Below are 13,281 nucleotides of genomic sequence, written 5' to 3'. Positions count from 1 at the left end.
TAAATAATAAACAATTGCTTTTACAAAGAGAGCACTTTAACAGAAAGTACAAAACCTACCAAAAATATCTTCTTGTATTTGTGCAAATCTCAGGCTTTGTTGATAGTAACTTCAGAGTGGCTCAATATGTGCTCCAGACTGCAGTCACTGGAGCTCCACTCTACACAAGAATCATGTGACCTCCACTTCCTGTAGTGGAGCTCCAGATGCAGATAGGTTCACAATAAAGTTCAGTAAAAAAAAAAAAAAGTGGAGTGGAGGACGCATGCTTCCTGTCATCGGGGAAGCTCCACTCTGCAGCCAGACCCCTCTCAGAAAAACATGTATGCTTTTAGGTCTTCCGTTCGAGTTCGGCGCTCGGCTTATTTCCCTAAGAACTTCACTGCGTGCTCTGAAGCCTGCGCATGCGCACTTTTAGCGAGGGGCATTTAATTGGGAGCCGAATTTCATGCTACACCGTGAAAAACTACGGTCCGCTTTGAAACTGCCCACGCGCAATTCCGAAGCCGGTAGAATTCTCCACTATTGACAAGTTCCAACTCCTACTCTTCTCGCTCCGCCCAGGTGTCAACGGCGCGGAGCTCGAGTGTGCTGATAGTGCAGAATGGAGAGCGACTGGACCGTAGACTGGACCGTAGACTGGTCTGTAGACTGCCCTGTTCCTGATTCCCGGACAGAGATTAGGACGGCCACACCCCTTAGGTGAGGACCCGATCCTTGGTGTAGTGTGCTGTGTTATCATTCCGGGGGAGGGAGGGGGGCTGTCCATTCCATGGTCTCTTTTCTCCATGGATTAGTGCAGAGCCAGCACCTGTTGGTGAAGTAGGGCTGGAGGAGCCATCACAGGGGATTGAAGGTTTGGAGCGGTACTTTTCCTTTCATAGGAACAAAAGACTAACCTACTGCTATTGGGACACTACCCCAAACCGATCAACCCCCCCCCCCCCCCACCATACCAGTAATTACTCAGTCCCACCCACCATACAGTTCATCACCACCACCAAGTTTTACTAACTTTCCAGCTTATTATTTTAAATAAGAAACCTTAATTAAATATTTCAACTACCAGCAAGAATAAGTCCTTACATTTAAGGGCTCTTTCACACGGGCGGACCATATGTCCGCTTTTTCATCCATCCGTGTACGGATGAAAAAGGGACATACATTGGTCCCTATGAGATTGCGGGTGTCAGCGGATGATCATCCGATCTCACCTGGTTCCGCAATCCTCCGATTCTGCAGATGGATTGGATTGGGTGAACACGGACACGCGGTCCGTGTTCATCCGATCCCCCCATAGAGGAGAGCGGAGAAAAGACAGGGCGGTCCCTGCACAGTGTGCGGGGACCGCCCTGTCATCCGCCGGCTCGCAGCGGGGATCGCTCGGCTGATCCCCGCTGAGCAAGCAGAGGTTCACGGGGTGGATCATCACTGATCTGCCCCGTGTGAAAGAGCCCTAACGAGTGTGCGGGGACCGCCCTGTCATCCGCCGGCTCAGCGGGGATCAGCAGAGCGATCCCCACTGAGCAAGCAGAGGTTCACGGGGCCCCGTGTGAAAGAGCCCTAACGAGCACCTATCATTTCAGATCCATCATGGCAGTGCCTGTTAGTGGGCATCCACCCACCTGCTGCCGCCACACCCCTCACCTTGTTGTGTCACTGCCGCATCACTAGCCGTCCCATTAAAGCGAATGGGACTGTCGGTGAGTCAACAGTGGGTCAGAGGAGGAGCCGCTCCGTGACAGAGATGACAGTTGCTCTTTAAAAATTATGATTTAAATCAAGCTTTTCTACTAGTGATTAGGATCAGGGCACTGATGATCAGGATACTAACGAGGCTCCACTGATGATCAGGGAAGAGTGGATTTTATTTAGATCAAGTTGATTTAAATCGCTAGTAAAAATACTTAATTTAAATCATAATTTTTAAAGAGCAACTGTAATCTCTGTCCCGCAGAGCCCTCCACTGACCCGCTGTTGACTCACGACAGTTCCATTCACTTTAAAAGGACGGCTGGTGATGCGGCAGTGACACAACCAGGTGAGGGATGTGGTGGCAGCAGGTGGATGCCAGCTAACAGGTGCTGCCATGATGGATCTGAAATGACAGGTGCTCTTTAAATGTAAGGACTCATTCTTGCTGCTAGTCAGAATCTTTAAAGCGGAGGTTCACCCAAAAATCAACTTTCTGTCACTAGATCCAGCATACTGCTGACATCTGCAGTATGCTATATTTTTTTTTTTTTTGTACTTATCGTTTTAGCGGTCTTTCTTCTCCGGCTCCGAGCGGGGAATCCTGCGGGGAGTAGGCGTTCCTAAATCAAGCGCAGTTGATTGATGGGCTTGGATAGCGCGTCACGCCATCCGAAAATAGTCAACGTGACTCTTGGCTGCTTATGGCGCTATACGGCGCCTGCGCCTGCCGTGTAGAGCTGACGGCGCAGGCGCCGTAAATTGCCGAGAGTCACGTTGGGCTATTTTCGGAAGGCGTGACGCGCTATCCAAGCCTGTCAATCAACTGCGCTTGATTTAGGAACGCCTATACCCGGAAGGATACGCCGCTCGGTGCCGGAGAAGAAAGACCGCTAAAATGATAAGTACAAAAAAAAAAAAAAATCCAGCATACTGCAAATGTCAGCAGTATGCTGGATCTAGTGACAGAAAGTTGATTTTTGGGTGAACCCCCGCTTCAATATTTGCAAACAAAATGAAGGTTTCCTATTTAGAATAATAAGCTGTCAGGTTAGTAAAACAGTGATATCAAAACTGATTTAATCATACAGTTTTTAGTGTACATAGATTTTCAAAACAATGGGATAAAGGAATATTCCTGAACATTGTTTTATCTCATGGTTACTGTAAAATTGTGTGAATGCATCAATGCAGTGCATGTTATTTTGGCTTGCAGGGCTTGGATTCATTGAATGAGTTTATCAAAAATGTAAATATTGCAGAATATATAGCCTTGTGCTACATAACTAAGCTCAATTTCATGCTGAATAAACTAAATTGTTAATGTATCCTAAATAGATTTTCAGGTTATCAGTAAAAAAAAATGTGCAGTCAGTAAATTCTTCATGTTTTGTCAAAACGGCGCTGAGGGTTGGCTACCCTGCATGTGAGGAATGGAGTCCCAACGGGGCAGTGCTTTAATCCTGCTGGGAGCCCCTGCACAGCCGTTATTCCGACAATAAGCGACAACAGCACCAATCCCCCGGACAGCATGAAAAATCTGGGCTCAGGGAGGGGATGAGGCAGAGTTTTGAGAGAATGAGTGGGGAGAGGAAGAGGTACCAGAGGAATGTGAGTGGGAATGGTTGGATGGAAGTGGCGATTGGTGCACAGAGTCCGGGACATGGAGCGCCTGGATCTGTCTGCACAGGGGAAGGTTTATTTTACTGCCCATGTCCCCCCCAATCCCAATGACTGCCCCATGCTGGCACCAGCTCTGGGCTTGCGCTGGACAGGGGCGAGGACCTGTTGTTGCACAAGTCTCCACCCGTCTAGTCGCATACCTCTAACACACTACAGAGGCTGTAACGGTGAAAGAGCAATTGCGGCAAGCCACTGAGCTGAACTCATCAACGCATCAAACCCAGAGGAAGAATGCCAGGAGGCAGCCGCTTAGTTTAAGATTCTTTGTGTTCTGTTTTTTCAGCTCTCAGACTGGACTTGTGGACTCAAACAACAGTTCTGATAAGCCGGTGTTGCTAGCAGATGAAGAAGGGGACAGCTCCACAGATGATGAGGATGTTGCATATGCCGCAGAGCCAGGTATATCTGAGCAGATTGCCCATTTTAGCTAAATTCACAACCAACCATAGATGGTTCAAATTTTGGTCGGTTCAGCAGGGACCAGCCGAGATTCAAACCATGTATGGGCAGGCTGATTGTCAATCAATCAACTTGGGTGCAACCAGCATTTTAGATTTTTCAAGCGATTATAGCCAGTGCCTATAGCAGCTAGCAATAATCATCAGTGTTCTCCCAGCAGAGATGGCTCTCCGCACCTCCTCCCCTGCCAATAACTCCATGGGAGGGATTCATAATAGCTCCCATAGTTGGAGGAAAGAAAATCGCACCATCTATGGCCAGCTTTATTCTCCTGATGCAAAATCCAATAAGTGAATACCACCTTTTGTCTATGCCTTCACCAATTGCTTACTGCGCACTGTGGCTTTACTGCTATATTTACGTGATTCTGCATTTCTGGAGAAGGGTGCTGCCAGTGGCTCCAGCACAAGCCGAACAGTGGGACCCGGGCAATAATTCATGGTGGAGCGGGTGTCAGGAGAAAGCTCTGTGTATGTAAACAACACGGAGCTCTCTACTGACAACATAGATGTGCCGTTTTGTGTTTCCCTGGAACACACTGTACATACACAATGCTAGGCACATGGTTAACCCTTTGATTGCCCCAGATGTTAACTCCTTCCCAGCCAGTGTCATTAGTGTCAGTGTATATTGTTAGAACTGATCACTGTAATAGTGGCAGTTAGCCAGTTCCCATAAAGTGTCAGTGTCAGATTGACCGTCATACGATCACATCCCCCCCCCCATTACTAGTGTAAAAACTCCAGTATATATCCCATATTTTGTAGATGCAATAACCTTCACGTAAACCAATTAACCACTTAAGGACCGCCTCCTGCACATTTATGTCGGCAGAATGGCACGGCTGGGCACATGCACGTACAGGTACGTCCTGTGCTAGTGCCCAGTCGCGGGCCTGCGGCCCGGTCCGAAGCTCCGGGACCGCGGGACCCGATCACCGCTGGAGTCCCGCGATCGGTCCCCGGAGCTGAAGAACGGGGAGAGCTGTGTGTAAACACAGTTTTCCCGTTCTTCACTGTGGCGGCGTCATCGATCGTGTGATCCCTTTTATAGGGATACACAATCGATGACGTCACACCTACAACCACACCCCCCTACAGTTAGAAACCCATATTAGGTCATACATAACCCATTCAGCGCCCCCTTGTGGTTAACTCCCAAACGGCAATTGTAATTTTCACAGTAAACAATGCATTTTTTGCTGTGAAAATGACAATGGTCCCAAAAATTGTCCGAAGTGTCGGCCATAATGTCGCAGTCACGAAAAAAAATGTTGATCGCCACCATTAGTAGTAAAATTTTTTTTTTTTTTTATAAAAATGCAATAAAACTATCCCCTATTTTGTAAACGCTATAAATTTTGCGCAAACCAACCGATAAACGCTTATTGCGATTTTTTTTTTACCAAAAATAGGTAGAAGAATACGTATCGGCCTAAACTGAGGGAAAAAAAATGTTTTTTATATATTTTTGGGGGATATTTATTATAGCAAAAAGTAAAAAATATTGCATTTTTTTCAAAATTGTCGCTCTATTTTTGTTTATAGCGCAAAAAATAAAAACCGCAGAGGTGATCAAATACCACCAAAAGAAAGCTCTATTTGTGGTGGAAAAAAAGACGCCAATTTTGTTTGGGAGCCATGTTGCACGACCGCGCAATTGTCTGTTAAAGCGACGCAGTGCCGAATCGCAAAAGCTGCCTAAAGGTCCGGGTCTTAAGTGGTAATTATACACTTGTTGAGGGTTTATTTTTTTTTACCGGGTATGTTTTATATTACCGTGATGGCAAACCTTGGCTTCCCAGGTGTTTTGGCATTACATTTCCCATGATGCTCAACTACACTGCAGAGTGCATGAGCATCATGGGAAATGTAGTTCCAAAACATCTGGGGTGCCAAGGTTCGCCATCACTGTTTTATAACAAAGTAAAAAAAAATATATATATATATATATATATATATTAGATACAGAGAGTTTTTTTGAGGGGATTTTTCCGGTGCTGAGATATTGAAGACAAAAATTTATAAAAAAAAAAAAACGAATCGATCAATTGCTGCTACAACTGGAATATCGATGGATATACAATTTAAATGCCACGACATATCCAGGCCTGAATGAAAATGTCAGTTTCAAGCCTTTTCTTATTATCCAGTCAATCCCATGTTATATCTGCCATTGCTGCCTTCCTGTCCCCTCCCATCCCCCTCCCCTTCTCCCTCCCTTGTCCCAATCCATTTTTTCCTTTTTATGGCGAATTGCTTAAAGTGGTTGTAAACCCTAGGACAAAAAAAAAAAAAAACCTGCAAAACAAAGGCATAATGAGCTAGTATGCATAGCATACTAGCTTACTATGAATTACTTACCTGGGATCGAAGCCCCCGCAGCCGTCCTCGTACCCCACTCCGGCAGCCGTCATCGCTCCCAGAGTTACTTCTGGTATAGCGGGCTCCGACGATGTGATTGGCCGGAGCCGCGACGATGTCACTCCAGCGCAATGCGCAGGGAAGCCACCAGTAACAGCACATTTACTAAAGCAACAGCACGTACGGGCCATTGCTTCAGTTTGCTTCAATGCGCATGTGCCGATGACATTGGCACATGCAAATACAGGGGATATCTGTCAGGATGCAAAATATATTTTGCTAAGCTGCAACATGATTCTCTCTTTTGCTCTTGTGTATCCGTCCCTCACACAGTAAGCACCTCACTGGGATACACTTAACCCTTCGCTCCTGGTGTTAACCCCTTCCCTGCCAATGTCATTTATACTGTGTTGGTGTCACTGGTCCCCAAAAAATGTCACTTAATGTCCAATTTCTGCACCCCAATGTCGCAGTTCCTCCAAAGACCGCTGAACGCCGCTATTATTAGTAAAAGCAATAAAAAATTAATAAAAGTCCCTAAATCTATTCCATAGTTTGTAGGCGCTATAACTTTGGCGCCAATCAAGCGATATACAATTATTGGGATTTTTTTATTTTTTTTTATTTGTAAAACAGGGACAAGGCCGCGCGGGCCGACAAGCAAAAAATACAGTAGTACACACAGTGCATAGAATCACACATCAACAGAACACATTGCATTAGAAACATTGCTACCTTCCCCCTCGGAAGCCCCCCCGCGGGCCGCCAGCGCCGATAAGGGCCCGCGTCCCCGGGGGAAGGCCCGAAGGCCGCCCCGCGCCAACAGCCTGTGGCGGCCCCCAGGGAAGGGGAATTATTGGGATTTTTTAACCAAAAATATGTAGCAGAATACATATTGGCCTAAATTGATGAAAAAAAATGTTTTTTTTTTTTTTTTTTTTTACATTTTTTGATTTGTTGGGAATGTTTTATAGCAGAAAGTAAAGCATATTGTTTTTTATTCAAAATTGTTTTTTTTTTTTTTAATAGCACAAAAATTTAAAAACCGCAAGTGATCAAATACCACCAAAAGAAAGCTTTATTTGTGGGGGGGGGGGAGGACATCAATTTTGTTTGGATAAAGCGTCACACAACTGCGCAATTGTCAGTTAAAGCAACACAGTGCCGCATCACAAAAAATGGCCTGGTCAGGAAGTAGATAGAACCTTCTGGAGCTGAAGTGATTAAAAGTTTCAGTAACCTTAAAGCCGCGTACACACGATCGGACTTTTTCCAACGAAAATTCCAATCGTGTGTATGCCCCATCAGAGTAATTACATCTGAAATTCCGATGAATTCCATCCGAGTTTACATAGAGAACATGTTCTATTTTACTCCGATGGAATTCCGATGTGAATTTGGCCGATCGTGTGTACAGGGCAAGAGATTTTGCCATTTTCATTCAATGGCTGGCGCTGTTGGACTGTGATACAATTTTCTTTAGCTTTACCTTCAGCTATGTAGTGAAAGGGCCTGCCTGATTGCATACGAATTGAAAGTGTTTAGGTATGACCTCATATTATATAGTTTTGGTAAATCCAAAGGAAAATTGTACAAGAAAATTGTATAATACAGTGGGGATCGAAAGTTTGGGTACCCCAGGTAAAAATTTGTATTAATGTGCATAACGAAGCCAAGGAAAGATGGAAACATCTCCAAAAGGCATCAAATTACAGATTAGACATTCTTATAATATGTCAAAAAAAGTTAGATTTTATTTCCATCATTTACACTTTCAAAATTACAGAAAACAAAAAAAATGGCGTATGCAAAAGTTTGGGCACCCTGCAGATTTAATATCTTGTACTGCCCCCTTTGGCAAGTATCACAGCTTGTAAACGCTTGTTAGTATCACAGCTTGTTTGAGGTATCTTTGCCCATTCTTCCTTACAAAAGTCTTCCAGTTCTTTGAGATTTCTGGGTTGTCTGTCACGCACTGCTCTTTTAAGGTCTATCTATAGATTTTCAATTATGTTGAGGTCAGGGGATTGTGAAGGCCATGGCAAAATCTTCAGTTTACGCCTCTTGATGTAATCCCCCGTGGATTTTGAGGTGTGTTTAGGATCATTATCCGTTTGTAGAAGCCATACTCTCTTTAACTTCAGCTTTTTCACAGATGGCATCAAGTTACCATCCAAAATTCTCCAAACGTACCTTTGCTTATTCTGGCCAAAAAGTTCTATTTTAACTTCATCGGTCCACAGAACTTGTTTCCAAAATGCATCAGGCTTGTCTATATGTTCATTTGCAAAGTTCAAACACTGATTTTTGTGGTGAGGACGTAGAAGAGGTTTTCTTCTGATAATTCTTCCATGAAGACCATTTTTCTACAAGTAACTCTTTATAGTGGAATAGTATACCACAACTCCAGATCTACCACAACTGCCAGATCTTTCTGGAGGGATCGTGCAGTCAAACGTGGGTTTTGAGTTGCTTTTCTCACAATCCTGCGAGCTGTTCTGTCTGATATTTTTCTTGATCTTCCAGATCTTGCTTTAACTTCCACTGTTCCTGATGACTGTCATTTCTTAATTACATTCCGAACAGAGGATATTGACATCTGAAAACGCTTTGCTATCTTCTTATAGCCTTCTCCAGCTTTGTGAGCGTCAGCTATTTTCAGTTTCAGTTTTCTAGACAACTGCTTAGAAGAACCCATGGTGCTGATGTTGGGGCAAGGTCAGATGAGTCTGGGCATTTAAAACCTTTGAGATTGACATCACCTGGTCTTCCCAGACGATGATTGAGAACAATCCATGACACTGGCAGGTCTCAGCTTTGCAAAGGGGGCAGTGCATGCTATAAATTCTGCAGGGTGCCCAAACTTTTGCAAACGCCATTTTTTTGTTTTCTGTAATTTTGAAAGTGTAAATGATGGAAATAAAATCTAACTTTTTTTTTGACATATTATAAGAATGTCTAATCTGTAATTTGATGTATTTTTGGAGATTTTTCCATCTTTCCTTGGCTTCGTTATGCACATTAATACAAATTTTTACCTGGGGTGCCCAAACTTTTGATCCCCACTGTATATGACTAGCCTAAGATATTGGTCATCTTTAGGTCACCAGCTGGCATTTATGACAAGCATGTCCAACTGTGCTCTCATCCCTTCAGGTCGATTCCCACAGTGGAGATCTATTAAAAAACTCCCTAGGAGGTGTTAGAAAAGACAATGGGCCAGATCCACGTACCTTGTCGCATCTATATGTCCGGCGTAGCGTATCTCAGATACACTACGCCGCCGTAACTTACAGCGTATTTTCCGTATCCTCAAAGAATTTGCGGCGTAAGTTACAGCGGCGTAGTGTAACTGTGTCGGCGTAAGGGCGCGCAATTCAAATGGATGAGATGGGGGCGTGTTTTATGGTAATTCCTATTGACCCCACGTAATCAAAGTTTTTTTTTGAACGGCGCATGCGCTGTCCATGGGGGTATCCCAGTGAGCATGCTCGAAATTAACCCGCAACAAGCCAATGCTTTCGACGTGAACGTAATTCTACGCAAAGCCCTATTCGCGAACGTTTTACGCAAACGACGTACACGATGGAAAATTTGACGCTGGCCCGAAGTCCATACTTAACATTGCGTATGCCTCATAGAGCAGGGGTAACGTTGCGCCGAAAAAAGCCTTACGTAAACGACATAAAAAAAAGCGCCGGGCGGACGTACGTTTGTGGATTGGCGTATCTAGCTAATTTGCATACTCAACGCGGAAATCGACGGAAGCGCCACCTAGCGGCCTGCGTAAATATGCACCTGAGATCCAACTGCGTACTAAGACGTACGCCAGTCCGATCGAGCCCACATTCAGTCGTATCTTTTTTTTGTGGATACAAAACAAAGATACGACGGGGCATCTTAAAAATTACGCGGCGTATCCATAGATACGCCGGCGTAATTTCTTTGTGGATCTGGGCCAATGAGTCTAAAGCATGGGTCGATTTTTAAAATAAATATTCTCTTGAAAAACGTATCTAAGAATAATTGTTCGAATTTCACACCATTAATGGGCCGCAGAAACTGACAATTTTTGTGCAGTCATCAAATTTGAGTGATCGTGCATGTTGGGAATTTTTTGAAAAACTATTTTCTGATCAATGATGGGAGACTCAAAAAAAAAAATGAAAAAAATAATATAGAGAGTAAAGGCGCCAATCTGTAACCTGAAAATGCTAGTGCTGCACCTTTAATTAGTGCTAAACTAATAAAAATGTGAAATGTACCGGTAAGTATACAACGCTATCTAAATTCCGGGAATTTTCTTTTCCTTGTGCTCATTCAATTTTTTTTTTGAAATGGAAGTATAGGGCGCTATCTAGTCAGCAAAAATTTGTGCAATTAATAACCATATTATTATGTGCAATAAAAGTGTAGTAGTGAGCACTTCACTTCATTTCATACATATGTGTGTGTATATTTATATATATTTTTGCTGACTAGATAGCGCCCTACATTTCCATTTCAAAAAATAAATTGAATGAGCACAAGAAAATAACATTTTTGGAAAGAAAAGAAGGTTCCCAGCCACGAAAATTATTTATTGAAGCAACATAAGGTAAAATTGAAAGTTGATCGAATTTCTAAATCAATGGTGGCACTATTGGATCACAAAACGCACAACATTTCTGATTTTTGAAAGAAAATGTGTTCGGAATTCGACCCATGTATGCATTAGGTTTACTTCTTTACATTAACCAGATGGCCTGACTTAAAAAAGAAACCTCTTAAAAAATTCTGAGAATTTCAGTTAATGTCCAACCATGGTTTCTTGCGACAGAACCTATAACCCTATGTCAAAAAGTCACTATTATTAATTTCTATGAAGGTAAAAATCATTTTAGGCTCAGGCTCCGTACACACGTCCGAGAAACTCGACGGGCAAAACACATCGTTTTGCTCGTCGAGTTCCTTGTGAAGCTGCCGAGGATCTCGGCGAGCCAAGTTTCCCCATTGACTAACGAGGAAATAGAGAACATGTTCTCTATTTGGCCCGACGAGATGCTCGTCGGTTTCCTCGGCCGAAAGTGTACAGACGACCGGGTTTCTCGGCAGAATACGGCTCCGATCGAGTTTCTGGCTGAATTCTGCCGAGAAACTCGGTCGTGTGTACGGGGCCTCAGATTTCCATTTCAGTTCCCCCTGTAGTTTATTATTGAACTGGTTCTCCAAGATGTTTGGAACAACCTACCTGCCGAGTGCCATCAAAAACTGTGTGCAAGTGTACCTAGAAGTATTGATGCTGTTTTGAAGACAAAGGGTGATCACACCTAATATTGATTTGATTTGAATTTCCCTTCTGTTCTGTTTTTACAAAGTGGTTGCAGGGGCTGAAGCTTTTTTTACCTTCATACATTCTATGCGTGAAGGTAAAAAAAAAACCTCTGTGCTGAGTTAACTAAAGTCACGACAATTCTCGATTTTTTCCGTGCATGTCCAAATAATATCGAATGAACTGTCATGATCGGCTCTCGAAAGCTCTGTACTAATGATCCGATTATCGCACAATCACTTCAAAAGCGGAATTTTTCATATGATGTTCAGATAGTGTGTACGAGGCTTAAAGGGGAGTTCCACCCACAATTTCACTTTTTAAATATAAATACCCCTGTAATACACAAGCTTAATGTATTCTAGTAAAGTTAGTCTGTAAACTAAGGTCCGTTTTGTTAGGTTGTTACAGCATTTAGATAGTTTATAATCTAGAAATAGACCGTGGCCATCTTAAGCGTGGGCATCATGAAGCCAGACTGTATGACTTCCTGGATTTCAGCTTTGCATATCTCGCACATGCTCAGTGCACAAGCAATGTAATAGGTTTCAGTCAGGTTTGCAAGGACTACTGGGTAACATGATGCCTATCCCAGAAACCCTTGCAAATAGCCTAGGCAAATAAGGAGGAGGAAGTAATGAAGGACTACAAAATAAAGGTATTTACAAGCAACAAATTAAATAAAAATTGTCCATTCTGAACACTATGAGATTAGAGCATGCAGCACAGACAAACATAAAAAAATGGGTGGAACTCCACTTTAAAGGGGTTGTAAAGGAAAACATATTTTTTCCCTAAATAGCTTCCTTTACCTTAGTGCAGTTCTCCTTCACTTACCTCTTTTAAATGTCCTTATTTCTTCTGAGAAATCCTCACTTCCTGTTTTTCTGTCTCTAACTACACGCAGTAATGCAAGGCTTTCTTCCTGGTGTGGAGAAAGCCTCTTGAGGGGGAGCGCAGGAGGGTCAGGACACTCTCTACTTTGCAGATGTAGAAAGGAGCTGTGTGTTAGTGGGCATCTTGACACTCCTGCTCGCCCCCTCCCCCCTCAAGAGGCTTTCTCTATATCTCTCTCAATCTCTATATCTCTCTATATCTCCCTCTATTTCTCCCTAATCTCTATCTCATTATAGACAATTGCCTGAAATGCATTTATTTAAAAAAAAAATTGTGAATGTCTAATTCATTTAAAATATTACAGTAAACATCATAAAAATTAACATACAAATAAACGTTATTTGTTTAACAAAATATTGTGTTTTTTTTCCCTATATATTTATATATCTGCTATTTACATTAGGGTTTTTGTCAACATGGGTATGACTAAATCAATAAAGATGTGTACTTATTTAGCAGGGAAATTAAAGAGATCTGCTCACCCAGTTCTTCAGAAGTATATGAGCAGATTACAACATAAGCAACACCCTATGGTGTGGATTTACTGAAGACAAATACTCTGCAAATGCAGTTGCACTTATTTCCCTTAATAAATATAAATGTTGTAAAGCTTCACTCTTTAACCACTTGAGCTCCAGAAGGTTCACCCCCGTTTATGACCAGGCCATTTCTTTATCGTACATCACGGGACACAGAGCGGCATTCATTACTATATGGGTTATATGGAGTACCTTCAGGTGTTGACACTGGCAATCTCAAACAGGAAATGCCCCTCCCTATATAACCCCCTCCCATAGGAGGAGTACCTCAGTTTTTCCGCCAGTGTCTTAGGTGTTAGTCATGGTTTAGCTTGCCTCCACATCCTTGGGATTAGGT

The 13,281-nt window shown here is 43.0% G+C and overlaps 1 protein-coding gene across 1 annotated transcript in view; it reads left to right on the top strand.

Annotated features, from left to right (window-relative positions):
- The first annotated feature begins 315 nt into the window (after positions 1-315).
- Positions 316-13,281, top strand: part of LOC120932654 (E3 ubiquitin-protein ligase RFWD3-like) — a 55,919-nt gene continuing 42,953 nt past the window's right edge. The window contains exons 1-2 of the mRNA XM_040345187.1: positions 316-702; positions 3,659-3,774. Coding sequence (XP_040201121.1) covers positions 605-702; positions 3,659-3,774 — 214 coding nt within the window. The 5' untranslated portion in view covers positions 316-604. The remainder of the gene's footprint in view (positions 703-3,658; positions 3,775-13,281) is intronic.

This window comes from Rana temporaria, chromosome 3 (assembly GCF_905171775.1).
Source record: "Rana temporaria chromosome 3, aRanTem1.1, whole genome shotgun sequence".
Lineage (NCBI taxonomy): Eukaryota > Metazoa > Chordata > Amphibia > Anura > Ranidae > Rana > Rana temporaria.
The sequence above is the reverse complement of the archived record's forward strand: the minus strand, read 5'-3'. Positions and strand labels throughout refer to the sequence as shown.